This window comes from Takifugu rubripes, chromosome 20 (assembly GCF_901000725.2).
Source record: "Takifugu rubripes chromosome 20, fTakRub1.2, whole genome shotgun sequence".
Lineage (NCBI taxonomy): Eukaryota > Metazoa > Chordata > Actinopteri > Tetraodontiformes > Tetraodontidae > Takifugu > Takifugu rubripes.
Genome location: NC_042304.1, coordinates 7,028,220 through 7,051,606, shown reverse-complemented (window position 1 = coordinate 7,051,606; position 23,387 = coordinate 7,028,220). Strand labels below are relative to the sequence as shown.

General features: G+C 42.4%; 1 protein-coding gene across 3 annotated transcripts; it reads left to right on the top strand.

The window, feature by feature from the left end:
* Positions 1–759: 759 nt before the first annotated feature.
* On the top strand, positions 760–23,350 carry tcf3b (transcription factor 3b). Of its 3 annotated transcripts, XM_011614659.2 has the most exons (21): positions 760–1,311; positions 4,462–4,558; positions 6,683–6,755; positions 10,763–10,836; positions 11,532–11,604; positions 12,066–12,106; positions 12,196–12,328; positions 12,767–12,813; positions 15,908–16,007; positions 16,093–16,193; positions 16,319–16,412; positions 16,499–16,557; positions 16,973–17,048; positions 17,336–17,397; positions 17,532–17,723; positions 18,089–18,197; positions 18,376–18,526; positions 18,767–18,820; positions 19,318–19,550; positions 19,638–19,789; positions 20,175–23,350. In XM_011614659.2, exons 2-20 carry the CDS (start codon positions 4,484–4,486, stop codon positions 19,781–19,783), a joined length of 1,893 nt encoding a protein of 630 aa, XP_011612961.1. In that variant the 5' UTR covers positions 760–1,311; positions 4,462–4,483; the 3' UTR covers positions 19,784–19,789; positions 20,175–23,350. The 3 variants fall into 3 exon arrangements, with proteins under 3 accessions (XP_011612961.1, XP_011612963.1, XP_011612964.1); XM_011614661.2 differs by lacking the exon at positions 4,462–4,558; XM_011614662.2 differs by lacking the exons at positions 12,066–12,106; positions 12,196–12,328.
* The last annotated feature ends 37 nt before the right edge of the window (positions 23,351–23,387 follow it).

Genomic DNA, 23,387 nt, shown 5'->3' with positions numbered 1-23,387 from the left:
GCGTTGATTTATGTTTCTCTGGCCATTTGGGGAAAAAAAGCTGGCCATAATTTTTTTTTATTATTATTTTTTTTTAAATCCTGTAACAAATGTAGTTTTATTTTACCAGCCATTTTAATTGAGTCTCGCTGTAAGCAAACTAAGAAGTCAAACTTGTTAAATATATTCAGCAATTGAACGTTTTTTGACATGACTGGAATTGGACTGCAGATTAGGCTGTCACAATGGTCATTATTTATTATCATTTTCAATTGTACAACATAAACAACTATTTAACTAAAATTATAATAATTAAAACGGAAAAACGGAAATGTTTCATGACTACACTGGTGATCTACTCAAAACTGAGTATGCATATGGTTACAGTGTATTTTTAAACCCGATTCTGTTTACTTTTTTTTTTTTTTTTTTTTTTTTAAATTGCGATGTTTTATAAACAATCATTTATATAAGTGTCGTCCGTGAAAGTAAGCTTCGGTTTTAAAGATATGTTTCTTGGTAGAAAAAAGAAAAGAAAATAGAGCACAGCAACCGAAGTAATAAAATGATGTCAGCGGGCATGTTGGAGCCCCATTAGCCAACCACCCTTAGCACACAGGGAAAGTGAACGTCAAGAAGAAGGCGGGGCCAAATTGAATCCCGCATTAACATTGGCTTTCATCGATGTCAATCACTCACATGCGCTTTCCCATTGGCCAGAGTCTTTCGCATTTATCGTGCCATCTCGTCAAGCTGCTGCTGTGTAATCGCAGGTAACTTTCTTACGATAGCCTTCCGCTGGACGATCTAGTACTCGCAGTGCTCCCGCAATTTGAGGATTACAGATACGCCGTACAAGACGGAGCTCCGCTCTTACGACGATTTATGAGTTGGCCTGCCGCTATACAGCGAGGTTGCATTTTCCCCTCCACATAAACGCCCAGCGTGGTAAAGGCGTTTGAAATCGGACACCGCTGGCATTGAGGCCCTCACTTTTGTGCGGAGGAATACGGTGTTGCGTCTGACAATGTGGACGGAGGTGGTAAAGATGTCTACGAGAAGAATGAAATCATCTCAGTTGTAACAACAAAAAAGGAAGACGCTAGATTACTTACTATAATAGATTTGTTTGCATACACACTTGTTACATTGAGGCAAACACGTGGGCGCTCCCTGGAAAAACAGGCTTACCGGAACAAAAGGAAGACATCTACGGTGCTCCAATGCGTTTCATGCACTGAGGTCGAAATTTTCTTGAAGTTTTATGTTTTTCTCCTCGCTGGTCTCCGCTTTTCTTTTTACTGTCGGATACCAAACACTTGAGGAGGAGAGGTAAAAACACCATCTTTCGCTTCGCCTTTCCGTGGAATTTTCACGAATTCGACGGCTTTCGCTGACAGCCTTTATTTGTCGCCTGCAATTTTGAAAAGTTTTTCGGGAATGTGTGGTTAAAGCTGCGGATGCAAGTTGTTGTTGTTGTTTTTTTCTTCCCCCCCCCGTCTGGTTTAAGATGGCAAAGTGTGCGATGGGCTCCGCATCGAGCACGGAGAGGAGGAAATTACTTCTTTTGTTCTTCTGAGAGGAGAAAAAAACTCGACTATCGCTTAATGTTGGTGCTGCCGGGGGAACATGGGGTCTTTCCCCCCTCGCCGCGCCGCTACGGTAGCAGCTTTAGCTAGTATGTTTAAATTTATAAGCCAGCCTTGTGTGTTTGTTGGGGGGGCATTTTAGCTAACTTTGCTGCGGTGCTTTCGTGTCCCCCCTCCTCCAGATAGAAAAACAAAACTTTCCGTAATCCCCCCCCCCCATTTAGAAGACCTTTAAACATTCCTTTATGGATGTCTCCGGCCACCAGCAAGACTTTATTTTATTGCACATTTGGCAGGAAATTCCTCCTGCTCCCACCCCCACCGTCTCCTCCACTGACCTCCCTCATAATGCCAGAGTTGGACCCAAATATTTGAAAGAAAGAGCTCCGGCGTTTCTTGCGTGAAGTTTTTTTTTTTTAGGGGGGGGGGGTGATCTCCTTCCCCGGGACTGCCGCCGCCGCAGTTGGTTGAATCCACCACCGAAGCATCACTCGGTTGTTAATGCTTATTTATTCCCGTGGATGATGTCAGCACGGTTGGAAATAAATGGGGGGTGAATGGGCGAGTTGTGTGCGGCCGCTCGGCCCTGGATGTGGCCTAGCGGAGATGATCCAATAATGCGCGGCCCGCATCCTGTGGAGAGGGTTTCTGTCACCGTGAGCCCGAGTGTCATTGTTTATTGGGATATTGCTGCAGAATGCATTTGCATGCGTCTCTTTGGGGAGTGTTTAAATCGACTGTTAAACACGCACATCAGTGCTGCTGGTCCCGGGGTGATTCTGTGGAGTGCTGGCTGCCTCCTCCTCTCCTGGGTTTTTTAAAAGGATCAAAACGGCTCAAACTCAAATGTGTGCAGGTGGTTTTTAAAAATTGTTCCTGCCCCCTCTCTCATAATTTGACATCCCGCCTCCCAAAAAAAAAAGAAACTATTTTTCTGTTACACGTTTGTGTGATTAAAAACAGCGAGTTTGCGGTCAACATTTAATCCATTTGGGATTTGTGTGTGTTTTCTATGAAATTCTTGTTCTTAGCCACAGAATTGGCCTTAAAGCGTTAGTTTGGCTCCCTGGAGGCGCAGGCTCTCTTTAGGAGGGAAGACCTGCCTGTTTCTGCCCCGCGTGGGGTGACAAAGACCCCAGGTTCACTTGTTTAAAGTATTGATCAGGAGAAGTCCACGATGCCATTTTGTAGTTCTGGTCTTCTGCCGACCACCGTCTGCCCAGTGTAGATGCATCTTGGGTGTATTTGGAATTGGGGTTTGTGGATAATAAAAGTTGGGAACTCAACGATAGCCATCTTCCTAGTCTGTTTACAGGTTTTTCAGCTTCATTTATCTCTCTTTCCTATGGTTAGTTTGAGTTCAGTGGCTGTAAACTGAGACCTTCTTCCCTGTGTTTTTTCCACATATTTATCACGTTTCTCCGTGATATAGGTGCTTTGATTGTTTTGCTTGAACTTCCGGTCACATCTTCCTTCTCTCCATTCTCAAATTTTTCTCCACTTCTTTAAAAAAAAAAAAAAAAAAACAAATAAAAAAATCTTTGTATACGATTGCTTCCGTTGGGGTGAGGGTCTGCTGGCTGATACGTGGCTGTAAAAGCACACCACCTGTTGGTGTCCAAGTGCCTCTATTGCTCCAGTCGCTCCACTTACCACAGCTTCACAGCGAGGCTTGCGTAACTGGCGCTCGGCGTAAGAGAGCGGCCTCGGGCACGGAATGCAAAACACGGGGTAAATCCAGTATTCATGCTCACTGTGTCATTTGACAAGGTTCTTTCTGAGTTGACATATGGTAATTTGGTAATGATGTGTTTGCATACAGTCATTAGCTCTGCCTTTCACCCCCGTTTCCTTGGGCTAACAATAGTCCCAATTATGTCTGTAATTGTAAATGTATTACGTTCGCTTTCATGTCACAGCGATCGACACGTGCTTGCGTTGTTTTAAGTTTTCTCACGGAAAGTCAGATTTTAAGTAGTCACTTGATCGTATTTGGCTTGCAGCTTTTGTCCTTTCATAACGTGTCCCTTCATTTTTGGATGGGAAAACAGCGTCTGGCTAAAATGCATTTTTAAGACGGGCTGGTTTATGAAAATACTTGCTTAAAAAGCTTAAACTATAGACAGAATTCAATTCAAGTGAGTACAAACCCCTGTGTTCTTGCCAGCGAGACCTAAAACGCTGATTAAACCTTTTAAGTGTGTGTGGATGGGGAAACGGTCACGTAGTGGCCAGTTTTCAATGAAACCTTATAGGACATTTAGTCGGTAGGACGTCTTTCGAGGAGGGCTCTTGTTGTTGACGGATAATGACAAAACTCTGGCATGACAAGGATGAACGAGCTCCTGTTCACGCCTTTTAGGAGGCAATAACTGTCGGTATATGATCGACATGCTACAGACTTTTTAAAGAACAGGGCTGTTTTATTTTAAGCCATCGCAGTGGAAAATATGTTATCGGGTAATCGGTTATTTGTTGAGAAAACATGCAAACGACAGGAGTGAGGTGTTAAGGCGATATTTAAGTTATTAAAAGTGTTTCATTGTTTTCTTGTGTTCGTTGAGACGGATCATCGTAGCAGTTTGCAGGCTTCCTCTGGTCAGTTTTCACGTTGGTTCCGCTACACTAAAAGGGCGTTGAGTCCCGGTGCTCCATACCTGCATGAGTGACGTGCCATTTGTGTTTTTAATCGTGCCCAGCACCTAACTATGAAAGACACAGTCAGTGCCACCCCCTCCAGGGAGCAGAAAGAGCCTTTTAACCGAACATCATCGATCATTTTCTTAAATTTGCACCGAGGGAGTATCAGAGTAATTTTTGTTATTGTTTGATTGCCTGAACTTTTTGTCTGCTAGTGCTGTTAAAATCCGGTGTCTGCAAATTTCTCTTTTAGGGTTTATTAGAGACCGAAGGTTATGAGCGAACAGCAGCAAAGGATGGCTGCAGTGGAAACTGACAAGGAACTCAGCGACCTCCTGGATTTCAGTGCGGTAAGACAGTGGGGCAGCAGGCTGGGCGACTTCTGAGTGGCACTAGGAAGAAGCATTGCGGACGGTGTGTTTGGGGTCGGGGTGTGGGCAGGGTTTTGGAGGTCTGTACTGGGGAGAGCAGACCCATTTTGTATTTACTACGAGACCCTACCTGTTCAGGATATTTACGCCCTTTGCTTTTGATAGACCGTTTTGACGATATTACTCAAAACAAATGCAGGTTTACCTCAGGGTGTTTGAAATTTATTCCAACATTTTAATGGGATTAGAGGATGCTCAGTGATTTAATTGAGAGATCTCCAGTACGCATTGTAAGATGTAAAAAGTGAATTAGAAAGAGAAGCTTTCATCCCTGTTTTTCTTCTGCCTCTGCTTTTCTTTTGTCATATTTTCAAGTCTTATAGGAATATGCTTGCAGGCGTGTTTGAAAAGTAACCTCCAGGTATTACCTACAAAGAGTATAGCGCCGTTCAGTTGTTGTGAATCAGTTTGTTTGAGCTTTAGTGACAGTTATATAAGCACAATATGCCTTGTTGGTTTTTTTTTTGTTCCCCCCTCCCATCTTAGTCGAATTGTTGTTAAAATTAAAATTTTAGCTCAAGATAATTGCCATGTATATTCTGGATAACAACTCAAAAATGTTGCTCCTTATAAACATTTATCCTCAGACCCCTTATGATTGCATGATTGTCGGCTTTTGTGTCACGTTGACCGATTGCCTTTGGGAGTAGTTGTATTTTTTTAGCCGTTTTCATTTATATATTATTTGAACGTTATTAGTGTGGTATTACAGTGATCGTGTTTTTTTAGCTGCTGTTCTCTCACACTGTCAGCGTTTGAAATCAACCTTACCCCACAAAAGAAAAACACTCTGTGTTGTGACGATGGGGGTTGTGGGGGCTCTCATTAGACGGTTGGGTTTGTGTTAGAACCGCTCACATTGATCAGCTGCCAGTTTGCTTCAGCAGATGTTCTCCTTAAATATGACACTGATAATTGGGTGAAAAACTGTCAGACAAGGTAAAAACAAATTACTTCCTCTTTGTTTTCTGCCTGGGCAGAGAAAGCCATGCTAGTTTGGAGGCAGAATAAAGCTAATCTAAAAACGTCCGTGACCAGATGTAATAGACACGAAAAAGGTGTCCAGATCAGTTGTAAACAGAGAAGGCTCGTGGCAGATTGTGTTTTGGTGTCCCAGTTACAGAGAGGTTTGTTTTGTTTGGCGAAGAGAAATGCCACATGGGAAATATCAACGTTTAGTGTTGTCACAAAAAAAACAAAACCCAAATGCATACCTAAACCAATGTGGAACTTTACAAATTGATAACTTTAGTGCACGGTTTGCTATGACTACAGGAGTGAATCAGTGGCAGGATTTTAAAGGCCCCGTTTACACGACATTTTCAGAATTCAGTTCCATGGGCAGACGGCCACGTGTCAAAAACAATCTCTGCTCACGGACCACTGAGATCTGTAGTATGCATTCCAGGGCACTAGGTGGCGGTAGTGAGTCTAGCATGGTACCAGTATAGAGGGAACATGATCACAATGCGAACATTGCGATTATGATGGCGAGCGCCAAGGTTTTCCAGTGGACAAATGAGGAAGTGGGGTTGCTTCTATTAGCAATTCTGAACTGTAAAACTTCAAGACTTGCAGAGAACGTGAATTGGGAGTCGGTCGCCGGTTTTCTTCTACTCTCAAAGTTCTTCTACGCCTGCGCATTGGACAGGACTACGCGTGTAAGCTCAGTTGCCTACAGCTGTAGTGCATGCCCAAAACTGCTGACAACACTTGGTTTTGTGTTTGCGTCTTCTTAACACTCCAAACTGGACTAATTTTTGTATCGCTCCGTTATTCAGACATTTTAGAGTAATTGGACAGCAAAAAACAGAACCACAGTTTTGCGTTTCCACCCGAAACCGTTGTCGTGTAACCGGGGCCCGAGTCATCTGAAGCTCAATCTTGTCGGTACGAGACTGAAAAATCTTTTAAACGGGGGGGTCTTGCATCTATTTCACTGGCGCGTCGCACGTCGGTGCAATGTAATTATCTGTAGGATTGAGACTTGTGGAGTGTGCTGTCTTTTTCCTAGTTACTTATTGCATCGTTCTTCTTTTGTAGATGTTCTCACCTCCAGTAGCCAATGGCAAGAACAGGACAATGACGCTCGCCAGCAGCCAGTTTAGTGGAACAGGTACGTTACCTTCATAGTGTTTGCAAATATTTCCCCCATTTTTCCGTTGCTAAAACCAACCCATTTCCCCCTGTTTTCAACCAATGAGTGATTTAATACTGAGTGATTGTGCCTTACTAAACCTCAGTTGTCTTAAAAGTAGCAGTGATATGAAGCTCTTTGCTGTAGCTTAAAATGTTTGCTGATGTGCCAACGAGTTAAAATAGCATATTTACACCGGAGGTTTTGAATCTGCAATTTTCTGGCTTTTCAAAGTGAAAACTACCTGCACTTACTACCCCCCTCTTTACACCTCAAACCTGTGAGCTCTTCTCTCCTCCTGAACATTATTAGTAAGTCGTGTCACTTGCCGATGTCACCTTGCCAACCTGGCATGTGAAATCGAGTCACACTCCCCCAGTGTTCCCCGGAGTGAGAACTTGGCCACTGTGGAACAAAGGAAGAAAAAGGGGCTTATGGACTTGAAACGACTCCCCCACCCTGAAGTGTAAAACACTCCTCCCCCAACATGGCACAGGGCTCTTACCCCCACTGATCTGCAGGAAATGGCTCGAGTCCGAGACAATGTCCCTCACCCCCAGCCTGCAGCCTCTTAAACTGGCCCAGCATGCAGTGAGTGGCCAGAGTGGAAGAAAGTGCTTGTTGAATAGAGGGATCAGCCTGTAGAAGGCAGGTTTTTGTTTGTTTCTGTTACAACCAGCCATTACTAAGCAGTGAGGAGTTAATTCCACCCCCCTCCCCCCCAAAGTGTGGCTCGTGGTCATTGACACCTACTTTAATGTAGTAGTTCTCATTTGCTGGTGGGAGCTGGTACCCTGTAGCAGTAATTGTGACTAAAAATGCTAATATCTGTGAATTTGACCAGGTGAATATTTTAAACATCTGTGAGATGTTGTTAAAAATTATACTCTCCCGCCTCTTTAAACACAGGGGGGAAATGACAACTAAAGGTGGCTTTTGTAATCGACAATCGACACCATCATTTGAGTCTTGGTCTTATAAACTGCTCAGAAATGTAAAATCACACATGGCTCCATGCCAAGAACCCCGATTTATGCTGCTGACCAATAACGAGCCCCATCTATCTATGACATCATTTAGGCAGCTTGTATATTCGGGGATCCAGCAGCGCGGGAACAGCAGCAAGCAGCCTGGTGGATCACCAGACCACCTCTATTCATCAACACAAAAGTGCTCAGAGGGGTGCTAATTGCATTAGGCGTCCTTTTCCTTTCCTCAGTGGCCTGTGTGTGTGTGTGTGTGTGTGTGTGTGTGTTGGAGGGTAGGTGGGTTGGGTGAAGTTGTGAGAGGAAAGAAGATTGGTTAAAAGTGTGGGATGTTGGAGAAGTACGGGATATGGAGTGTGACAGTGTGGTTTGGGAGCCGGCCAAGGCTTCAGGCAGGGATCCTCTTTTTCACCTCTGCAGCTGCTGAGACACAAACATACACACAAATACACAAAATGTGACAGGTTTGACATCCTTCAGATTGCTACAGATAGTATGGAAAATTAATTCTTGTGGTGTCAATGCAAACAAGAGCAGCGATACTCATATTTAGTGATGTGATGGAACTCAATATGTTGTTAAATAAAATAACGTGGGGGGGCTAAAGAAATGTCTTGATTATCAAATTTAAAAAAAACAATAATCTGGTGCTAGTATACGTGATATTATTGTTATATGTATTTATATTTTTCCATCTAGAGCAGCTCTTGTTTCATTTTAAAGTGCTTTATAAAGACACAGACACACAAAACGTGCCTAACAATATTCTTTAGCCATATTTACCAGTGACCAAATTCAAGCTGTGTCCAGGCTGTACACAAATCACAGTAAAATAGGCCGAATTAGGTTTGCTAAATAGTATCTTGGTTAAGCTTTTGTACAAAATAAACTTGTAAGCAAATGTTAAATTTAAAGTACATCAACATGTAAATCACTATAATTGGATTGGCTATGAAATTAGCGATAATCTTGTCTTGCCAACATTTATTTATTTTCTCAAGTGCTACATGTTTGCTGAGTGTTGAACAGATCCACTTGTCTTTGGTTTTAAATATTTCTCGTAGTCCTCTGTATGGTTCAGTTGCAAGTGGTGGAGACCATTTTTTTTTGAACGGCTCTTCCATTTGTTTTCCTTTTGAAACGGTGTAAAGACTTAGTAATTTGAAATTGCGCTTTTATTTACGATATGTTTCGCCAGCCTCTAATAACAATATTTTAAGTTATTTCCAGCCTTGGACGTGTTGACAGCCTTAGGTATTAAGCAGACCGCTCTGTGCTGTGTTATTTTTGTACAGTAGTTTATGATGATTCTGTTCTAGCAGTGTTTTGCAGTGTAAGCTGATTGGTCCAAAAGTGTTCTAGATTTGCAGTGAGGCTGCTAACAAAGCATAAAACTGGTACTACTCGCTTAAAAATGATGTAGGAGGTTTGGTGGCTCTATTTTGTGAAGAAGATTCTTCTGTTCTCAGAGAAAAGCGACTCTCCAGCAGTGGCTGGGTTCTTTGAGGCTGGCTGAGCATCAGTGTCACCTCAGCAGCACTCCACCTTGTTTTAATTGCCTGCGAGTTAATTACTCCAGTAAATGTGACAGTGTTGTCAGATTTCTCCTGCACAGCCATGCTGTCACTCCATCCTCTGCACCCCCACTGGCCAAATGGAAGCTTGAGAAGTGTTAGTCTTGCACTGGAAAAAAAAAATACCGTTACACATGTTAATCTGTAATCTCTGCATTTTGTTTGTAGAAATATGTCTGAGAGGAATTCTGATGATTTGGATACTCTCCAAAACTCTTGAATTATGTAGAATGTTCGACGTGTCAATGTGGACGGACACCTACAAATCAAATACACAGCACTCGAAATGATGTTTGGAGCCACTCGGATGTTCCTGAAATGTCTCCTTACAAAGTCTGTCATCTTAATTTAGCCGCCCGCCTGTCACCGGTGTCCTGAGCCATTGGACACGGTTAGTGCTGAAGCAGGGCTTCATGATTGTTGCGGTGTTTGAGCAGGGCAGATCTGTCAGCCACAGAGGCTGGCCTTCTGAGGCACGCTCTCCTCCTGCTCGCCTGATTCTCCATGCCACTGGCATCATCTCCATAGATCACGGCTGTCGCAGCGTGTGTAGGTGGTTGCACCGCTCTGTTAGTCTCATCACTCATTCTTACTCCTCATCAGGCAGGCGCCTGCTCTCGCCCAGACCTCTCCGGCTCTGTCTCCCTCCTTGTTCCTCCCACTCTCTCGCTCTCTCTCTCCTGTCCCCTCGTTTGCTCTTTCCCATGCTCACTCTCCCATTTGCTTCTGCGCGCACATTTTTTAATTAGAGAAAAACCAAAGTCGAATATGAATATTCATAAGGAGAGCACATTAATATGCACAATTATGCAAATCAGCATGCAATTAAGGCCTGTGTCTCCAGAGAGCCTGGATGGCATTAGCGCATAAGACTGGGAGGAAAGGATGATGGGGGTATTTTGGAGTTTTCTGCTCCATTGGTCTTTTAGCTGCATTTTATTTTCTTTGTCACAAGTCATTCTTTATCTGTAACATCCTCTCTCCTGGTTTGGCTTTATCTTTTTATTTCTCATATTTATAGACTAACCCAGTGCAATTTGATGGAGCCATTTTATGTTATGGTATCGATTTGCAGCGGGAATCTGAAGGGTTAATTTTCCGCCAGTCAGTCAGTGACCGTGGTAAACACTAATTGGTACATTGAGCTGCCTTTTTGTCTTTCCATGGAGAGTGTAATATTGCATTTGGAATGCTGACAGTGGTCTGTCTGATCAATAATCATGTTCTCTCCTGGGTTGCTTTTGACCGTTGTGGCCACTTTAAGTCTCCGAATGATTAAAATTAAAAACTTTCTCTAAGACATGACTGCACGTCTACACCCCTGCAGTCATGCAGGATGATTTTTGGATTTTCAGTAACCCAGAGTTGAGAAATGTGTTCAGGTTTTTTTTTTTATTTATCCTTTTTTACTCCACCTATTTTTCAGCAATAGATGAGCGCAGTGGTTCTGGATCTTGGGGCTCGGCAGAACAGGACAGCCCCTCCTTCAGTCAGGGACGGGTAAGATTTACACACGCACACAATTTATATAAAAAAAAAAAAATACAGTTAACTTGTGCTATTTTATATCAATGTTTTGTGTTAATTTATCAAAAGTACCTGTTAATATTGGGGACAGGCACATCATTTTATATCTGGAAAACCTGGCATTGACTCCAGGTGCCTTGATCTCATCACTTACTCGATTGTCAACATTGATCTTTCTGTCGTAGATCAACAGGCACCTCCTGTTACCGCCACCACAGCTCAGTTTTGTCGCGCCATGTGCGTTTTGATGCGGTAGTTTTGTCTTGTTACTGGTAAACTTGGCTCAGAATCCTGGGTTGGCAAGCGTCATGCTAGTGTAGAACCTCTGTGGTAGCCCATCAGTAATTGCAGCTTCACATCCGCTTTAACTGTCTTGGCACATCTCCTTGTATAAATACAAGGAACAGGGGGTGAAATACATGCAGCAGGCTTTGATTACCACAAGTCGATAATTAAAGTCAGATTAAATCCTCCAGCTAATGGAGGTTTGTTTGGCATTGGTGCTGTTGGAAAAGCAAAAGGAATGAGGGGGAATGTTGAGACCTATAGGTAGAATCATAAGAGGAAGGTATTTGCGGATGTGTGCGTATGGTTGAATTGTTTGATTTTTTTGTTTTTTTTTGTTTCCTTTTTCCTACAAATCTATTGTTTTTTACAATTCCCCACAGGGCTACCCAGAAGGATCCCACTACAGTGAGCATGAAAGCTTGTCCTCTCCGTTCATCAGTTCAGGGGTTGCAGGTAAGATGGTTTTAAAATTTACAGTAATCACAATTTTAAAGTTATGACAAAAATTACTTGGTCATTTCAAAAATATTTCTTTATTTTCATTGAAATGATGTATGGCCCCCGCTTTGGGAAAGTCATGTTGAAAAGTGGGCTGTTATGCTTGCTTTATGGCCAGTTGTTTTCTGTGAGGCAAAATGCGAATATGTCTAAACGCATGTGTGTGTCCGTGTTCATTCAGTGTTGGGGATGTTAGGGCAGCGAAGCAAAAACCCTCCCCAGGGTTTTGTCTGGCAGGCAGATTCATGCAGCTGAGCATACTGGAAAGAAGGGGAGGGGGGCATCTCTGGACTTTCAGTCCTTTAGAAACCTAGTTTTCATTTGTTTTGGTACACATGCTTGGCTCTTGTTATGCGTGCAGTTATCTCATGATTTCCTGTACATTAGGAAAATAATATTTGACTTTAAACTTGCAGGTAAAAATGAGAGGCCACCTTACCTTCCCTTTGGAAGCCAGGTATCTTGCTTTTTAACCTGTTGTCAGTTTTAATGGAAGTCTCACTCGCTTTTCTTACCATTCATTTTTTTAATTTTTGCATCCATTAGCCTGGGTTTCTTCCCAGTGAAATAGCAATGCCCAGCCCTGATGCGATGTCTCCCTCTGGCCTAAAATCTGGCTCCCAGTTTTACCCATCGTACCCCAGCAACCCCAGGAGAAGGCCCCCAGACAGTGGCGTAGGTTAGTTGACTCGACATGTGGGCTGTTTTGATTCAAATTTTTATTTTTTTTATTTTTTTTTGCAGTACGCGTCGAGCTTAAATTGTCACGTTTTAAAGATGATATCATTAAGATTGTCCTGTTGAAAAACACTTCACCTCGGCAATAAATGGATTTCTTGGAACAAATTAAATTGCACCGATCTGCACTGATTCAACTAACTACATAATTTACGCTCCTGGTATACTTTAGACGCATCTCCTCAATCTCCAGTCATTCTGACAAATGTGCACGTACATCTGAGTGCTATGTGCTGCATTTTATTTAGTATTTTTCTCTTCTCTGCTCAGATGTTTAAATTATACCACATAAGTTGACAAAATAATGGCAGAACTGGTGTTTCGCACTAGTGTGTTTGTCTCTGACTTTTCCTTTCTGTTTCCCTCTGTCTGCCTACAGACACCCAGCCAAAGAAGATCCGGAAACCCCCTGGCCTGCCGTCCTCGGTGAGAGCTTATTTCTGCTCACCTTCCTCACACGCACACACGCTCACACGCACAATGGCGAGCACCGCTCTTGCTGCTCTGCTCCAGCAGTTTTGTGACGGACGCCAGTGAAGACCCTCTGCTCTGTCAAACTCCCTGTGAGTGAACTGACAGTCAGGCAACTCGGGGCCCCAATAAACATCATCACTGTGAAGCCTCTACACTCAAGTGGTTTCGAGTGGTGTTCATGGTCTGGTTGTCGTGTAGATGGGTGAATTTATAGGGTTTTTAGGTACTGTGATGTCTGGTAACTAACAATTGTGAGTCATACCTTGTATTACAGCAGTTATTCTGGATCTGGGGAATGAATGTGATGATGGGAACCTTACACACCTGGAAACACAATACTGATGAATGAAAACTGATGCAGGAAAATCGCAACACCTGCATGGTTCCGATATAGTTTCCTTTGTCCAATCAGCGTCTCCCTACAGGTATGAGTAGGCATTCTCTTGTTTGTAGATGTTGCAGAAATCTGGAAAGGTTTGTCTGAAATGGACTGTTCTGTTCTGAGTTTATGCTCAGTTGAAGTAAATTGAAAGGAATATTTTTCCGGCTCACTTGGTTCAGATCACAGAGCCATGGATGTGTAATCTGGCAGTGAATGAAGTCAAGCATTACTGGTGCTGTGCTCTCAGATTAAGCTGCAAAAGATGGAGCTAAATGTGTTGCATGTATTCACATCAGTGCCACTTTAAAAACAATCAAGAATGCTTGTCTACTCATTTCTTGAGACATCAATTGTTGCGATTGAAAAATAATTCTAATCCTGTCGGTCACCTTTGGGTGTTGATCAAGTCAGATGGCAAATGGTCAGTGTCTTTAAATACATTGCCGCTAAGACTTTATGGACACTCGGGGAGGAACACTCAAGTCTTACTTTATTTTGCTCTCCAAACCTCGTAATTTCCCACTGTGTGAGTGATAACTGTGCGGTCTAAGCATGAATGATGAGTTGTTCAGTGTCTACATGTGCCCCCTCCCCCACCACCACCCAACCCTGTGTATACGCTCTACCACATGATGGCCTGGGTGGGCCTCCTCCTGTGAGTGACCCACTTGTGAGGCGCAGCACTCGCGAGGCCTCTTAGCCCCGTGTCTGAGCCCAGATTAATGACTACTGATGATGATCCTGTGGTCTTTTCCTCCCTCCCTCTTTGCTTCGCTTCCCCACCCCTTCAATATAACTTTTCCCCCCCTTAACTGAATTTGTCACCATAATTGCATTGCTGTAAATCAGTAAAGAGACAAATAATAGGTACAGCACAAAGACCATTTACTCTCCATCTCAATGACATTGGTAACCCAGAAGGTCCTTGTCCTAAATCTTTTTGCACAGCGTGACATCAAACAGTTCACATGGACAAAGGCAGTTTGCTATGTCAGTTCTGTGCCAGCTTGGCTGCATCTATAAGCCCATTTCAGCATAGAACACCCTGCTGAGGGCTGGTTTATGGTTGTTTTTTTTCTTATACCTCAGATTTCTTTATTGCTGGGATTTTTCAATAAAACGAATGGCCTGTTGGTGTGGTCGACACTTCTGCCCTCTGCAGTTATATGGTGAAAACCATTTAAACCTCTGTGGTTGAAGTAGTTTGAGGGTGTCTCGTGTTAATCTTCATCTCCTCTCCACCCATCACAACAAACCGTTTTTTTTTCTTTTTTCGTTTTTTTGGTGTAGAGGCCTTTACACGGTCGTAACCTGAATTACGTTAAACCCCTATTAGTTGAGGATTTCACCCTAGAAATCCCCTTTCTTCCAGAGAATACAATTATCCAGCAGCAGCCATTGTGTAGTTTTCTGTTCCCATCTAGTGCAGCAGGATTCGCACGACATTGTTCCCCGTGAAAGAACAACTCAAAGCCTTTTGTTAAATAAAGCCATCTCCATCATGTTTTCCCCTGAATTAACCATGATCATTTTAAATCCCTTGTTTCCTTCATACTCCCTTGGCCATATCAAGCTTTGTTTAAGTCATTTAGATTACCTTCCTTGGTCCCCCCCAACACCCCTTATCTCTCCACCCATTTCATAAATCATCATGGCCTTCATTTTCCCCCTTTCAGTCTTCCCCCTTGCCCCATCTCTACCCCTTACCCACTGTAATATCTTTCTCTCTTCCTCTCCATTGCTCCCTCATTTTCTCTTCTCTCCCTCTCTCTCGCTGGATCCCAGCCCCCATCTCTCTCCCTCTCTTTACTCCCTCTCCTCAACCCAGCTGCCTGTGGAGTTGGATGTGGTCCAGGAACAGGCAGATGGCTCTGTAATTAGAAGTGCATCTCTCCATTCCCTTTCCACTTCTCCCTGTTAAATCAAATTACAGAAAAAAATCCCTTCTCTGGATTAGCATTCTTTGCAGCATAGCTCCCATGCTCTTTTCTGTCTTCCTGTGTTGGCCACGTCCTCCTGACGAGGAGAGGAAAAGATGAGTTCCGTGGTTGATGAGGGCTTCTTGTGCCAGTCTATAGATCTGGAGTCGGGATCTGTGTCGCCCTCTGAGCCTGGCATCCATTTTGTTCTTAACAGGTAGACTGGATGTGATCGCGTCCATTACAAAAAATGGAAACGGAGTTATAGTTTTTCCAATTTTCATCAATACAGACCACGGCTGATGCCGTATAGAACTGAAAGAGCTGGGTGTTGCTAGTCGACCGTTCACTGGTGTGTGGGTGTGTTGGCTCTCTAAATCCATGGTATGTGTGTGAGTTGATCCTGAATATGTACTAGGGAGGGGCTGCAGGCCAGTAATTGCGATGTCACTGGGGTCTGTACAGTTAGAGGAAGTGCTCGCTGTGCTGCGGGATTCATGCCGTCACTGTGCCCAGCATGGCATGGCCGCTGTGTTGTCCTCTACGGGCAATGAGCCGCCCTCTTTCCACAGCCAGCAGACTCCCTCTTGCCATCTTGTGGCCATGTAGAGCTAGTTTCGGAGCCAGTTTTCTTTTTCAAGCTGAGATAGTGTTGATTTGTGTGACCGTAAGTTTTAGGTTGTTCATTCAAAATCTGTAATTGACCAGTCAAAGAAAACCAGGTTAACTCAACCTATTCCCCCAGGTTTATGCCTCCACATCCAGTGATGACTTTGCCAGAGACAATGGAGGTTACCCCAGTGCAAAACCAGGAGCCGTTTACCCAGGCTCCTTTTATATGCAAGGTATGAATGATAATCATCAGTGACTCCGTGATGTCCTGTTTGGGAACGTATATTCAGAGTTTGCATATGTGTCCACGATCCTCAGAAGACCCCTGGTCATCTTCTGGCTACTCTGCCATGCTGGGACATTCTCCACACATCAGCCAGGCAGGCACCTTCTCTGCTATTAACCCCCAGGACAGGATGGTGTGTAGGAAATACTGTCACACTTGTGTTTTAATTATATTTTTATGGAAATTCAGCATCTATTCCTCAGTTAAACATGTTTATGAGGGGAAATTTGTATGATTGTCCCACTCGTGTCCCGACAGAATTATCCTCTTCACGGCAGCGAAGTGAATGGATTCCACTCAGCCCCCACTACTTACAATCACACATCTACCATCAACGGAGATGGCATCATGGGTAGGATGTCTGAGAAACCGAAGGCATAACACAGCAGATATGTTTACCTAATGAGTTAAATGACTAATTACTCTTTCTCCCTGCAGCTAACCGAGGCACAACTGCTGGAAGTTCAGGGGATGAAATTGGAAAGGCTCTTGCATCTGTGAGTTCCTTTTGTTTTTCTGTGTTGAAGTGTCGTAAAAATGAAAATCTAACACAGACTGTGACTAATTCTGACTGTGGTATAATCGGTGGTTTAGCATTCTTTGTAGTGCAATTCAGGACAAATGAGTAATGCGAAAAACACTGGAGAACAAAGCAGTGCATAAGAAGAGCCTTATAATTATTTCATATGAAAATCTAGTTGACAGGATACACATTTGACAGGAAATGGAAATCGACTCAAAATGCTGAAGTTAACGATCAATAACTATGTAGGTCAATTATTTAATAGAAAAACCTTTTCAGTAGAACCTGGCTGGTGGTATTGCCAAGGGACGTCGGTGAAATGTGTGTTTGTTTTTTCCTTTTGCTGTCATTTTCAGATTGTTCCTAATCATTTTTTTTTCTCTCCACAGATTTACCCATCGGACCACAACAGTAATAACTTCTCCTCAGCTCCATCTACTCCTGGTTCTCCTCACACGATTGCAGGTGCATCATACACAGACAATCCAAGTTTTTATTATAATGAATCCACACACAAGCATCTTGATTTGTTTAAAAAAAAAAAAAAAAAAAGTTGCTAAAACTCCTGTCACCCTAAACTGCAAGAAAGGAAATAAAAATCTCTCAACTTGACATGTTGGATAACCTTATTGGTTAATACTATAATATGTTGAGTGTGTGTGTTGGGGGGGTTCAGAAGTGTGATTATAGCTCCATCTGGTGTGAAAGGAAGAATTCTCAGTTTAAGAGCTTTTTAATATTCCTCCCTACAGGAGCCCAGTCTCAGTGGCAACGACCAACCACACCCAACTATGAAGGACAACCACATGCACTGGTATGATTTAAATTAAAAAAATAAAATAAAACAATTCTCAGTGTTGGAGTATTTTTAAGTGGGTTAATGTTGGATAGATTGTCCAGTGAAACACGAGGAGGTTGCCTTATGTACACTCTTCTTCACTTATATAGCAGAGTAAAATGGAGGATCGTCTGGAGGAGGCCATCCATGTTCTGCGAAGTCACGCTGTGGGCCAGGGTCCTGGCCTAGAGGGTCCACACTCTGACGGCTTGTTGCCTTCGGTACACAACGGGGGTCTCGGCGGCCTCTCCCCAGCTTTTCCCAATGCTAGCCTTGCCCTCAGCAACAGACATCCTGCGATGGTGGGTGACCTTTAACCTCACTCACTTTGGGAGTTTTTAATGTTGTCGGAGGGAGAAATTGGTTTATCACATCTCCGATCCTCCAGTGCCAAAGAAATCTCATATCACACAGTAAATCAAACAACTTTAGTCACCTGTTCCAATTGGGCCGAAATATTGATTAATTGAACTTAGTCTGTTATTGGATCCTTTCTACCATCCCTTGGTCATGAATAGAGTTGCTGGTTTGAAACGGTACCTTTTTGTCCGTAGTAAGCGCGTTTGCACAGATCTGTTTTTGTTGACAACCAAAGAGAATATCATAAGTAACCGTATAAATTGTGTTGTGACATTTCTGGTCTTGACAAATGGGTTTTCACCACCAGGGAGAAAAACACGAGGAAGCCGCAGGTCTTCCTCCCAGCAGCACTCTACTGCACGGCCATCATGCATCTGGACCCACACCATCAGTTGGCCAACCAGAAGGCTTTACCAGTAAGTCTGATGTTTGTTACTTAAATGAGAATGTGCCCTTTATTTTGTGCATATTTGCATGTCATTTGCTTAGCTCTATAACTGGCTTTCATGACATTACAAGAGTTGTTTGCATTCACTTTATTCTCACCTGTTTTCTGAGTTTAGCTAAACCTGATGTGTGCCTTTGTGTCATGAGGTCTTCCAGGTGGTATAGCTCGCTCCACACACTCCTCGAGCAGCTCGGACATCAAAAGAGAAGATAAGGAGGATGATGATGATGATGATAACTTGTCTGATAAGACAGATGATGAGAAGAAGGACCACAAGGCAGCACGCAATCGCGCAAGGTAAGGTGTTGTCTTTTCTTAGATTCTGAAATGCAAACACATTTTAAGTTTTGGATTTTATTTTATTTTATTTTTTTTAACAATGAGCAGATGTTCCTGACAATTATCAAGCATGAGACTGTAACAGAGCCCAATTGGGGGAAATGAAATTGCTGCAAATGTATCCCACCAATTACCCAAGCTATGCTAGCAATTTAACACTGTTGAATTCCCCCCCTTTCCTTCATCTCACGTTTTCAGAAAGGAGGCGTTGACCCTCCAGATGCTCTCTAGCCTTTCAGACCCGAAAGATGAGTAAGTTTCTCCAATAGGGGATCAGTTTCTTGTGCTATATGGGCTCTGCAGGCATCACTGAAAGCAGATGTTTTACTATGCTGGTGTTATAAAAAAAAATTCTTTTCACAGATTAATCTCAGTAAAATTGTTCACGTTTGCAAAAAACAGTTTCCTACTTTGACATCATAATGAGACGCCATACTGTGAACAAAATCACACCTCGCACACAATTGGATCTTAAAATAATAATAACCGTAGAAGTGCAGGCCCGTGTTACAACATGTGGGATATGCAGCTGGTTGGATGTTCTTGAAAAATACAGCTTCTTCTAATGTATTCTCACGTCTTCTTGTAATGCATCCATACACCATGTTTGTTCTGTTCACTGGAGCTTATCTTAAGGGCACTAAATGCTACAGTTTAATGTGAAACTGATATTTAATGGTACATTCTTGGGAGCAGTTGGGTTTTTTTGCTGCCTGTGGCTTCAATGTTTTATCTCCTTCTGTAATTAGTCCGTTGGAAGATGACGAGGACCTTCCCCCTGAGGTGAAGATGGAGCGCGAGAAGGAACGGCGAGTGGCCAACAATGCCCGCGAGCGTCTCAGAGTACGGGACATCAACGAGGCGTTCAAGGAGCTTGGAAGGATGTGCCAGCTGCACCTCAACCACGACAAACCTCAGACCAAACTCGTCATCCTGCACCAAGCCGTCAATGTCATCCTCAGTTTAGAACAACAAGTCAGAGGTGGGTCCCTCAGCAGCACATCCAGGACTGGAATAACATCGGGTGTAAAGTTTTTAGCTTTATACTAAGCTGGCGTTTCTCTGGTAGAACGCAACCTTAATCCCAAGGCGGCGTGTTTAAAGCGCCGTGAAGAGGAGAAGGTGTCTGGGGTGGTTGGCGAAGCACCCATGCAGCTCTCAGGGGGCCATCCTAGTATGGGAGGTGATGGCCACAACCCAGTTAGCCACATGTAACACCAGGTGGGTTTTAAAGGTAAAGGTCGCGGACGTAGCCTCGGTTCCAGTTGAGCCTTATGAAAGCGCTGTGGTTGATATAAAAACAACATAATCGGTTTTCAGGATAGGTCGCTGCGTTTCTCTTACTCACTGCAACATTTAATTTCCTGCCAGAAATTGTGTGATGGATTCATTGTGTTTCGATCTCAAAGCTGCTTCATATGGCCGTAGTTATATTCTTGTGACTGTAAGCGGTGTGTGTGGACCCAGTTATTTGCAACAACAGTAATTTCCTGTTAATATCTTATGCACTGCAGGATTGAAAATACCTCCGTTTTGTAACTATGTGGTGTTGTGTTCACATTTGAGTGCTAAAACTATTGTTCATTGTTTTTTTTGTTTTTTTCAGGTCTGATGGTGTTTTCTCGGCCGTCAGAGGATGTGGCCTTACCTGATTTCTTCCACTCATTATTCTCAGTGTGTGTGTGTATACGTGGACATGTCTGTGTATTGTCCGTTCAAGTTTTAAGATGCACATTCACACACTTCTACACACATGCATACTGCCAAAACTGACTCGGCCTGTTTGTCACACTCCCAACCATGACTACAAGCTCAAATGTGAAGAACTTTTTTGTTTTTTGGTTTTTGCTTTGTTTTATACATGTACATTGACTTTCTTTATGGGTTTCCGCAAGATGTCGGAACACCAGAGTACTTTTTGTGTCCTGCCACAGATTGGGACTTCAAACACTGCCAAGAGGTGCTCTTGCGCATTAAAGGAGACCTAAACAAACACAAATTGAATCAAGGATTTGTGCCTGATTGTTTCATGTTTTCTATTTGACATTTAAGCAAATTGCTTTTCATGTGAGGAACATTTATTGTGAGGGATTGCTTATGTGTATGAGCAATTATTTTTAATGTATGTCATTCCCAGCGTGATGGTACAGTCTTACATATGTTATGTAACCGAGCCCAGAGTTGAAGTGGAATTGTCTAAATTCTGTAAAGTAACCCAGAGTTGAATTGTCTAAATTCATTGACCTTTTCTCTATCTTACAAGCAGCTGCAGTCGAAGGCAGCGAAAAGGTCGAGACAGTCCAATAGCGGAACGAGAAAGGCGGTAAGCTTGACCCAGAGAACTTCCTGCCTCTTTCCCCAAAGCATTTGAAGACTTGGACTTTTTGCCATAAAAATTACGAATAATCCAAATAGTAGTCTGTCAAACACAAAACTTGGCTATTTGATGACAGCAAATTAAAAAGTCCAGTACTTCCAGTTGATTGGTTCCATTTTTGTACTGCTTCATGTACCAAGGCACGCGCAGACGAGACAAAAGCACAGTTGTCTAGGTTCAGACTGGAAGTGACGTGTTGACCTACACAACGGGTCTCTCAACATCTTGTATTAAAGCCATTCGAGACACTCGCCAAGTGATCAGCACCGCTTAGTGCTCTTACTTGGAATGGTTTCCTGACAATGCCAGCAGACACCAGAGCTGAGGATTTCCCCCTTAATCCATTTCTTTTTCCTGTGGGTTTTTTTTCCTTCCATTTTTAAATGCATCCGTCTCATCAGTCAGCAGTTGTCCGAAGCCTTTGTGTAATGGAGATTTTCCAAAACGAGCATTCCCACCGAACTACAGCCCCTCACCTTCCTCCAGAGGAAGACGGTCACATTTTGTACTGACGGAAGTGTGGCATGTAAATTCACTTCATACATTACTGTTTCATTTTTAAAAAATTAAATATATATAAAAATATATATTTTTGTTAGTCTATACATTGTAGATTTTTTACATAAATGGCAATATTAGTTTGAAGTTTAGAGTGTATTGTAGATGAGTTGAATAAGGGGATATTTGACATTTAACTGAAAATCTTCCGAAATTCAAATTTGAAACGGAAACGGGGCGACTATGGCGTCAATAGATGAAAATGTTGAAGCATTCTTTGTGTTCTTTATTTCAGGTTTAGATGTAAGGCGTATCATCAGCCAGTATGATGAGCTTTTTGGTTTTTTTTTGTTCTCTCTACCATTTGCTGGTATGTGGACAGCGTTTTGACCACAGTCCTGCAGTGTTTCTACTGAGAAGTGCTGACGGGTCGCTGTGGGAAGGGATTATTTTTTGTTTCAAACAGTAATTATTATGCAACTGGTTTTTGAATGTAGCGGATACAAATGTCTACCACTTCAAGCTTGTGTTCCTGGTTTTCTTTACAGCATAATAGTTTTCACTTCATCTTTTTATTGATGTCTGCCCTCAAACAAGTGGCTCTCTGTGTGCAGCTCACTTGTTCGTATTCTGCGCATTTATTTTTTCGAGGCAGATTCGCGTTTGGTTGTTAAGGTGACGGATAATACGGAGAACAAAACAGTGTTATTGTGATGTTATTCCCATGTCATATCACGTGATGGATGTTTTTTTTTTTTTTTTTTGCCAACATGTAATCACAAATGGGAGCTAGAGCATTTTGTGTGTTGAATTTCTAAGAAAAAGAGATGAAGAAAAATACCTATACAAATCAATAGTGTGGCCTTTTCATTCTCAAGACTTAACGAAGACATGATGGGAGAGTGATAACCTTATCAGTGCCTGAACTTGTATTTTCATTTAACAGTTTTATTTTGTGAACCATATCATTTCACTTATGGAGATTAAAGAGGTACTTGTGCATTCCCCCATCCTCCCTTCTCCTAATGCTTTTTTCAATTTTCAGGAAGAAGTATAAATGGTATAGTTTTTTTTTTTCCTTTCGGCGTACCTAGTTAAATAAATAAATGTTACTTAGATCTTGTAAAGTTTTTTTTATTCCCTTATTTCTACCTATTCAACTGGATTATTATTGTCCATCTGCTGTTGACGTCATGGGTCATGACATGACTATCTGTCCTATATTGCTTAAGATATTTGATATTGCAGAGATGCATTGACATTGTCAGTGTATGTGCTTTTTTTTTTTTCCTGTCTCAATTTTATTTTATATAGAAGTTGGAGCCTCTAATGCTAAATTTCTGTATACAGCATGCAACATCTTTGCTGCCATTGTTCTCAGTATAATCAGTCCTCACCAATAGAGTTCACCTACAAACCTTTTTATACCTTTTGAGTGCGCTGAAAGAACCTGGAAAAGTCTGAGCTTTTGTTACAGTACAGGATGGATACAAGGGAAATTAATTTGGTACAATTGGTATCCTGTGAAATTCTCACTAGTTAACAAGCTGCACACAGTTCTGAAAATGACTTGCTAATCTGCCGAAATTTAAAGAAAATTTGAAAAACAACCAAACCACTAAGGGAACATATTACTGCCCGATGTATAGATATTATGGAGAGCAATAATAAAATGTTTGCTTCCAACAACTTTGTCATTTTCTTGAATTAAAAGTTGTATTCAGTCACGTCTGCATCCTGAGAAAAACAGCTGAGGACTCTCGTGGATATAACATTGTAATGTACAGTCCTATGTCCAATTTTTAATTTAATACGCCTTTTCCCATTTCTGATATTTGGATATTGTATACGCGAAAAAGGGAAATAAATGAATGTATTGTAATAAAGGGTTTACTACTCTCCGAAAATGTGTAATTGTTGTGATAAATAGAAATAATTGTAACT